This window comes from Phascolarctos cinereus, unplaced genomic scaffold (assembly GCF_003287225.1).
Source record: "Phascolarctos cinereus isolate Bilbo 61053 unplaced genomic scaffold, phaCin_HiC Scaffold_5;HRSCAF=322, whole genome shotgun sequence".
NCBI classification, from domain to species: domain Eukaryota; kingdom Metazoa; phylum Chordata; class Mammalia; order Diprotodontia; family Phascolarctidae; genus Phascolarctos; species Phascolarctos cinereus.
Genome location: NW_027555958.1, coordinates 59347796 through 59357159, shown reverse-complemented (window position 1 = coordinate 59357159; position 9364 = coordinate 59347796). Strand labels below are relative to the sequence as shown.

At 51.2% G+C, this 9364-nt stretch overlaps 1 protein-coding gene across 1 annotated transcript; it reads right to left on the bottom strand.

Annotated features, from left to right (window-relative positions):
- Positions 1 to 1476: 1476 nt before the first annotated feature.
- Positions 1477 to 8356, bottom strand: AMIGO1 (adhesion molecule with Ig like domain 1). Its single transcript, XM_021000769.2, has 2 exons — positions 7575 to 8356; positions 1477 to 6869 (listed from the first exon to the last, which is right to left on the bottom strand). The coding sequence occupies exon 2, from the start codon at positions 6799 to 6801 to the stop codon at positions 5317 to 5319; it is 1485 nt and encodes a 494-aa protein (XP_020856428.1). The 5' UTR covers positions 6802 to 6869; positions 7575 to 8356; the 3' UTR covers positions 1477 to 5316.
- Between the last annotated feature and the right edge of the window lie 1008 nt (positions 8357 to 9364).

The window sequence follows — 9364 nt, the reverse complement described above, 5'->3', positions numbered from 1 at the left end:
GTCTCTGTTCCAAAGGCAATAGCCATGCCAAAGCAAGGCTGAAAGGCTGTGGGGGTGAGTGCAGGGTCTTCATTGTGTCTCAAGCACTTGACCTTTTTCATCTGACAGAGGAATGATGAAGAGGCTTGGCTCTGGCAGATGAGTTAGCTTTCCTCTCAGTACCCTGGAGAGGGAGAGTTCAGCACAGGCTTAAGAGCTCACTGTGGCCAGAACAGAGAGAAGCTGCCAGTCCTGCTGCTGGAGCCTAAGCCTTTTCTGCATTGTGGGTGGGAGGAGAGAGGCTCTCCTATTGGTTTCCTGGGAAACAAGATAAGCAATAAAGGGCCTGCAGTTGCAAAGAGGAAAGGAGTAGTTCATAGATCAGGATGGGGAGAGAGGAGAGCAGATTTCTGGCTGGGAGACTCCTAGGACTCTTCCCCTATCTTTCTCCATTCTGAGACGAGGCAGCTGTTGTATGGATCCCCAGCAGTGCTAAATAAGAACAGAAGCCAAAGAGAAAGCAGCACTGTATCTAATAAACAGGATGAGCAATGCCAGCCAGGATCTGAGAAACTGTTTATGGGCAAAGACCAAGAGCCAGTGCTCTGCCCCACTCGGGGCTACAGAAAGAAGAGCACCAAAACAGGCTCAGGGACGGAGGGCTTTGTTTAAGCTCAAACAGATCCAGACTCTCCTTCGGCCTCATCCCTCCTGTCAGCCTTTGGCTGAAAGGGCCTCCTAAAAAACGATGCTGTTAATTACTAAATTCATTACTAAAATTATCCAGACTTCCTAACTTATTCCTCATACTGTCTCCCTTCTATCCTATTGTGGTACCTTCACCTTTAAAAAGGACATGGCTATGAGGAGCCAGAAAATGTGTTAAGTTCAGGTTGGGGAAGTCTATTCTGGTTTCTAGCAGAATACAAGTGCTAAAAAAAGTGAGGACTGTAACTGTCCCAGGCAATGCCCAGCACATATTACTAGGCTATCCAATGGAAATTCTAAGGTCTAAGGTAATATAAAGTAAAAGTTCTCGAAAGTGAGTTAAATTCCCAACAACCTGGCATTATTTAACGCAATCCAAACATTTTTCATAATAGCTAATGAATAACACACTCAGGCATGCTGCCTGAGCCAGTGACTTCAGGGCCCAGACTAGATCTGCATCAGAATACAGCCAGCCCTGAAGACAGATGCAGTGTGGGCTGTCTGCAGGCTGACTAGAGAGCAGAGCAGTGATGCAGGCCACTGAAGCAGGTCTGCTAACTGCAGTGCTTGGAAAAACACGGCTGTCTGTAAGTTTTTCAGTTATTAAATTCTCACTCGCCAGAATTTGTTATTTATTAGAGCCCATATTCATGCCCAAGATCTATATCCTGCCCTAGTATCAACAACCCCTCTTTCCCCCATACTTCATATTCCCTTGGGGAACAGTGGGCCCTACTCACAGCTGACATAGCTACTACAGAAATAAATCAGTCACAAACCAACACGGAACAGACTCATGCCTGGTTTAATGATCACTGTCTATTCTTCAGAGCAGAGGCTCAGACAGATGGTGGAGTCAGGAGGCTGCGGGGTCTGCCAGCCTGGATGTACACAAGTGGGAGGAGAAGGAACCTGGACTTCTACAAAGGCCCCCTTTGCTTTGCCAGCAAGAGGACAAGGGCTGGTGGGGGAGGGGAGGGACAGGAACACACACAAAGTCAGATTCAATATGCTTTTCAGCTACCTGCCTGGGCAGGGTGGGGGTAGCTCTTCTTTCTCAGTTCCTTTCTGAGAACCCCACAAATACAAGTAAAGAAAAAAAGATTACACATGGACACAGATTGTGCAGCCGTGTCATAATCAGTCTGCAGGGACACCTTCCAAGATTTTTTCCTGTCTTGTAGGCAGTCCCTTCAGCCTTCTTTCTACCAATTCCCTGATGGTTCTCTTCATAGGGCACCAGTGAACAAACCCCTATAAAGGTAAGTACTCAGTTCCCTAGGCAGGAAGCCATTTGAGGGTCTATCAGCAGGAATCAGGGTAGGGCCTGCTAATCAGAAAGTACATCTAGTCTTTAGCAAGTCTTGGAGAAACAAATAGGAGCTTTCTTCACTTTGCAGGGAGTTAGTTTGCTGGCCAGTTAACTAGCCGGAGGCCTAGGTCACTGGGAATGCTCCCAGCATCCATTTCATTTCACTATCTTTCTGAGGTTCTCAGAACCTCAGCGTTCAGCCAAAAAAAAAAAAAAAAACCTCAAAAAGTTAGACTTGCCCAGGTTCCCCGATAAATCTCAGAATGGATTCCAAGTTGTTATCTCTAGGAAAGAAATGTCCCTTAAGGCCTTTGGAAGACAACCAGTTAGAGGAAATTCTATTTTTACACTCTTTCCTCCTATCCTTAGCTTATGAGAGGGATCCTCAGTCTTACATGGCATTTGGCTAAGAAGAGGCAGTAGAGTAGAGGTCTACTCTCCTGTCCATCCATCTCTGTCTCTCCCTCATACTCTGAGCCTTGGCCAACAAACTTCCAGGAGAAATACCATTTTGGAATCTCATGGCTACTGCTTAAAGGCACCTTAGATCAAAGTGAAACTTCCAAGGAGCTGAGGGCTCAGCTACAGCTTCCAACTCTCCCTTCTCTCAAAAGCATTCTCAAAACACCAGCAAGTGTAGGAAAATCACAGGGGTGCAGTGATCATAGAATAATACTATTAGCTCACACTTATACAGTGCTTTAAGGTTTGCAAAGCACTTTCCACATATATTAGCTCATTTGATCCTCACAACAACCCTGTGAGGTAGGTGGTATCCCCAATTTACAGATGAGGAAAGACAGAAAAGTTAAGTAAAGCCCAAGACTGTACAGCTAGTGTCTGATTCAAATTCCAAGTTCAGGTCTCTACCCACTGTGCTGCAATGCCTCTCAGAAAAGTGGAGAAGCTCCAGAAACTTCAGCGAGGGGAAAGGCCAAGTGGTTTTATACTGAAGGGATACTGCAGGACCATCACGATGCCTCTGCTAGAATACATTATATTTTTAAAGCTGTGTGAATGTGGGGATAACTCTGGGGGTATTGGAAGAAATCAAAGGAGACATTGTCTAGGTCAATGCCAAAATACTGGTGTGCATGCATACCTATAAGCTGTAAGTAACCGAGGGAAATGCTGCATCTCTCCACTGTATAAACTGCTGATAAGAGGTGGAGAGCAGTCAGAAGAGCCCAAGGATGGATGGGAGCAGCATCTCAAGCACTAGTCCCCTACCCTAATCTTATCAGGCAGATGGAAGCAGACCCTTGTGCAAGTAATAGGCAACTTTCACCTTCTATGAGGGGACCCTGTACGAATCACTGAGCCTCCTGAGGCTTGCTTCCAACTGTAAAATGATGGAGGTTGTACTAGATGACCTCTAAGGCCCCTTTCAGATCTGAATCTCTGATCCTATGATTCCCCCAGGAGATGCCAAGTTAGGAATGCCTCCTACTGGGGCCCGGAAAGCAGTTCAAATGCAGAAAGAGCATCCCTGGTCTGAGAACCAACTGGGGGAGAAAACAGGGCCAGCACTGGCAGGGGAAACAGCAGACTGAAAAATGTAGAGGAAAATATGTCTACTCTTCTTCATCTCCAACCTTCATGCAGCTCTACCTCAGACGTTCAGAACAACCTTGACGGACTGTGGTCCACTTAAATGCTGCTGAAAAGACTAGCATAGGTAGAGTCTGAGGGAGGAGCTGGAGTGGACAGCCATCTTCTCTATTCCCAAGCTAGTCTCCAGCCATACACCATACACCCTCAGACCCCTGGCCAGTCAGGAAGTTCAACCATTGTTCAGATTTCAGGTGTGCTAAGGGCAAAGGCAGCAGCATGAGCTTCCCATTTAGGTTTTATTCAACTCATTGGACCTGTAGCAGGATTGCTGGCAAGTTGGGGAGAGTATAGGGCTTTAAGCACATACACACCCCAGATTGTCCATTCTAGGACAGACCGTTCCTCTCAAGCCTTGTGCACAGTTAAATCCCTTACTCTAGCCTTGCAGCAGTGACAACTGTGAGTGAAGATCACTGCCCCAAATTTTTAGAGCCAGTTCACTGAAACCTGAGAAGGAAACCTTGCGATTCGAGGATGCTTCACAGTGATTACCAATCCCTTCACCCAAACACCCACCTACTCATGAGGATCTTAGACCCTCTTTGCTTCTTTCCCCCACCGCACTGTACAAACAGAAAGCTCATCTCTCACCAAAGCTTGTTGGAAAGGCTGCTGAAGGGACAGCAAGGCAAGAAAACTAGATAGACCAAACAAGGTTTTACACAATGGAGGCTAATTTAGCCTCATCTTTATAAGAGGCCATTTCCTTCACATCCTCCCACTCCCAACCTCCACCCCCCATCCCAATCATCTCATACACCATGCCTGTGGTAGGCACCTGCAAAGGCCCTGCCTAAAGTGGTGAAATCAGTAGACTCTGGAGTACAAATGCACAGCAGAGAAGAGACCAGGGAGTCAGAATTTCTACTGTCCACACTTGGAGTAGGTTTTAAGGTGTTCTCCTGAGCTGTGACCCAAATAGCCTACTTCATACCAGCCGGCACTTTGTACCAGTGGATAGTCCCCCAATGTCACACTTACTACATTGCTACCCTCTATAAACTCAGATTGGTTACAAGGGGTCCCTAGTCTGACACAGGACCATGCTAGTTATTTGCTTCTGTGATTCAGTCAATTACTTAATTCTTCTTGGGAAAGAGGAAGGTGGACAAGTTTCAGAAAGCTTTGGGGGTCATTCTTGATTCAGGGGTCTTTTTTTTTTGGTTCCTACCCTGTTCCTTAAGGTTTCAATTCCCCTGTCTATATCAACCAAAGATGATATACCTGCAGCTGAAACTACTAGAATCAGGCCAACTGCTCAAGTCTGCGCCCATTCAAGTCCCACCCCAAATCCCTGCATACAGGGTGGAAGAAGACATTATGGAAAATTCCATTTTTCTTTCAAATGCTTGGATAATGACCACTCTCTTTATGGGGCTAAAGCAGACACAGTAAAAACTTACAGAATCTACTTCCCACTAGACCCACCTGTCTTAGACAAGTTCCTTCATCAGCAGCTGCACTTGCTAGAATTTTGGATAAGGGGTGCAGCATTTGCCTGAGAGTTACAGATCCATATCTGAAAATCTTCTACACCCAGGGATGGAGGTGTGGCTTCTGGCCTGTTGTTACATCTGTGCACATTTCCCTTGAGGACAGGGGAAACCAACACCCTCAGGTAGCCCTCTTCTTTCCCCTTACATCCTTTGGAGGTTACCATTCCCTCTTTCCCAGGGATCTTCCCATCAACCCCACCCTAATCACACCACAATGGGTGTATCAGAGAAGACTGAGCTGACTGATTCTGGATCAGACATTTTCCTCTGGCCTTTGGCCCCCTCAGGGACAGGGAGGGTGTTGCCAGGCTTTAGCTTGCCATTTTGGCCCTGCCCGGGGCCTGTAGGTTCCAGGAAGGCCACTCGACGGTCAAAGCCACTGTCCTTGCCACCACCACCAGCCACTGGATCATGGTTTGGGGTAGTGCTCAGCATGGAAGAGCTGAGGCTATCTCCCTGATGGCTTGCAGGCCTCTCCCCAGCACGGCACCAGCAGCGGCACGGGGTGAGGTACAGATAGATCAGGACCAGAACCACACTGAGGATACAGCCCACCAGCGTGGTATAGGCTGTATTGAGAGTGTCATGGGGTCCGTGCTGGGTGAAGTTGTGGACCTTCACCTCCACAGACAACGTTTCATTGAACACCTCCCCTACCGCGTAACAGGTGTACAATCCCTGGTCCTCAACCCGAATGCGCTTTAACTGAAGACTGCCATCCCCCAACATCACTACTGAGCCATTGCCCACCTCACTCGGTACTCTTTCATTGTTTGGTGTTACCCATTCCTTCGTCATGCCCTGCTGCCTGGTGTCACAGCTAATGGTCAAGGTTTCATCCAGGTGGGCTTCAAACGCACACTCCTTGAACTCACTGCAGTTCAGGGTGCTGCTCATGTTGAAGACACTGAGTGTCTTCTTGGAATGTACACAGTACAAATCCTCCTGAAAGTCCATCACTGAGCTCAGCTGACGATACTGCCAGTGTGTGAAGAGCTTGTATATCTCGCAGTCACAGGTGAGGGAGTTGTTATGCAGATACAGTCCATTCTTCATCCAGGCTGGCAGGTCTTGCAGATCAGACGTGGGTAACAGCTTCAGTTTATTCGAAGACAGATCCAGGAGGGTCAGTTGGGGCAGCTTGGACCTATCCTTGACCAGTTCTACAGGAAATCGAGCAATCTGGTTCTGGCTCAGGTAGAGTTTCTGTAGGTGGACCATGTCATCAAAGGCGCTTCTGTCCACCTCCATAATTCGGTTGTTGTACAATAACAACACCTCCAGCTCCCGAAGTTCACTGAACAGGAACTCATCCAGGGTCCGCAAATGATTGGAGGAGAGGTCCAGGTAGCGCAGCTTGGGCACTGGGGAGAAGGCCTCCGTGGAGATGAAGTATAAGTAGTTATGGCTGAGGAACAAGTAGTGAAGGTGGGTCAGGCGGACGGAGGTCCATTGTGCCCGAAGATGGGTCAAGTTGTTGTAGCTAAGATCCAGTTGTGCTGTGTAGTGGGGTAGAGACTGTGGAACATTCACCAGCCCTCGTTTGGTGCAGCTGAGGATGTTGCTGGCACACAGGCAGGCTGCAGGACAGCTGAGAAGGGAGCGCCCGGTTCTGGCGACCCCGAGGCTAGACAGGAACAGGGACAGGGGCAGGAGCCAGATGCCTCGGCAGCCACTCTGGTGTTGCATAGTGTCACTGGTGGGGGGGTTGGAATATCACAGTGGGAGGCCTAGAGGAAAGAGTAACTGGAACTGTTCTAATGGGGAAAGGATTAAGAGAATGGGGGTCATTATCAGTAGGAACATATTTGCTGAAGTCTAGTCACCAGGGCATATAGAGAGAGAATAAATGGATTGATGTGAGAGAGGTCACTCGGGTCCAATTACCAGGTACTATCTAGATAAGGGGAATGAAAGTTCTCTAAGCAGAGTAAGACAGAAAAGACAGAGGCTGCCTGGCCTGGGGGAATGCTTCCTTGTGAGAGAGGGGGTAGGGGGACAAACAGGTAGGCACAGGGAGGTTTTAGAATTTTGGCCAGGGAATCTGGGGACTATCTCTTCTGGGTCTGGTGGGTTGACAGTCACTTTCTAGCTAGAACAGATTTGTGGGAGGTTCACAGGAGCTCTCCAGTGTGCTTGAGGTGGGGGTTATAGGACTGTGGCCAGGGTCTGGCGGTGAGGAACAGACACAGGAGCTGAATGGCCAGGGTCTGGGGGAGAGGATTGTCACAGGGTTATTTGTTCAAGGTCCTGGGGGGTTGTCCACGGAGAGGAATCCCAGGTCTGTCTGTTCAGGGTTTGGGGGACAAAGGTTACAGGGGCTGTGTGCAGAATTGGGAGGATCTGTTTGACCAGTGACTGGGGGTAAATGTCCCCGGGCCTTCGGGGAGGGGCCGTGATCCCAGGGCTGTTGGCTCAGGGTGGGGGTGGTCTCAGCGCTGTCTGCAAAGGTGGGGGCATACCAGGGCTGTTTGCTCAGAGGCGGGAGGCAGGGTCCCAGGTGTGTCTGCTGGGGGGCGGCGGTGGTCCCAGGGCTGTTTGCTCAGAGCCGGGGGGGGGGGGGAGGAGGAGAGGAGGGCGGGGTCCCAGGGTGGTCTCCTTGGAGCCGGGGTGGTAGTGGTCCCAGGGCTATCTGCTCGGAGAGGCAGGGGGCGGGGGTCCCAGGGCCGGGCGGGGTCACATTGGCTGCCCGGGCCCGCCCTCCGGAGCGGTCACCATCTCCTCTGCCGGGTCAGCCGCGCCGCCGCACCTGCTGGGCGGGATGGAGGAGCGCTGGGCCGGGGACAGCCCGGAGGGCTCGGCTCCCGCCGGCTCTGCGCGCGCCTCAGAGGCCGGCCTGTGCCGGAGCCCGTGGTCCTCCGGGGCCGGGGACAGGGGCCCGGGCCGGCGGCATCGCCCCCCCCCACCCCCCGCCCGCTCTCTGCAGCCGCCTCCTCACCCGCGCCGCCGCCGCCGCCGCCGCCGCCGCCGCTTCTGTCACTGTCTGTCACAGCTGCCGCTCGCCAGGAGCCCGCAGACGCCGCTGCCGCTGCCGCCGCCGCCGCCGCCGCCGCCGCCTTCTCTTCTGGCCGGGTCTGTCTCGGGGCCCGGCTGGAGCCGCAGGAGGCACTGGATCCGAGCAAGCCGGGAGGGTGGGAGGGCGCCGCCGAGGCCCGGGGCGCGTGCGCGGGGAGGGGCGGGGGCGCACGTGCGAGTGTTTGTGTCTCCGCTGCTCCCCGGGCTGCGGGCAGAGCCCCGGGCGGTGAGGGCGCGTGCCGAGGGCGCATGCGCGCCTCGGCGTGACCCGCGGAGGGGGGGCTGGGGCTGTGCTTGCGGTCAGGCGTGCGCACATGCGCACACACAGACATACAAACATAACACATATATATGCACAAGTACACAGGGACTGGCTAGTCCTGAGCGAAAGTGTGAAGAAGGCGGCAACCTGGCCCTCCTGTCACTCTGTCTTCATCTCTCCTTGTCTCTATCTCTTTTGTCTCCCTCATTCTGTCCCGGGGAGGTGAATGACTTGCCGGGGGTCACCCAGACTCAGGCAAGATTGCATTAGCTCCCATCTCATTCCCAGAATGCTGTCTCCCCCTCAATTCTCCCTTAAAATCTCTAATTTCTTCTGAGATTCAGCCCACAAAGCATTTCCTGATGCCTTAGCCCCTCCTCCAAATTACCTTGTCTTTATTTGGTGGGGTAGCTAGGTGGCACAGTGGATAGACTGCCCGGTCTGCAGTTGGGAAGACTCATCTTTCTGAATTCAGATCTGGCCTCACAAGTCTCTTCACCTTATTTTCCTCAGTTTCCTTACCTATAAAATAAGCTGGAGAAGGAAATGGCAAACCACTCCAGTATCTTTGCCAAGAAAACCCCAAATGCGGTCATGAAGAGTTGAACCCAATTGAACAACACAGAACAGCTATTTACTTTCTCTACCATAAACAAATGCTTGAAACACCGAAGACACATAAGCTTGCACTGACAAATAGTCAAGCATAATATTCCAGGAGTCGATAGCAAGCAGAGCTCCCCACAGAAAACGAAGTCAAGTGGAAAGTTCTGTGGCTTTGGGAAGACGTTAATTGCCCTGCCCTCCAGTTGACCAATCAGAGCGGAGAGGTAATTTAGGGAGTTGAGAAGGTGTTAAACATCAAACCGGGATCAACCCCTGTGCGGTCATGCGCTTATCCCGGGGAAGGCGCGGTATTCCTGGGGTTGAAACCGCCTTATAGAAAATTATGCCCGGCTTCAGGGCCGGTGCTCT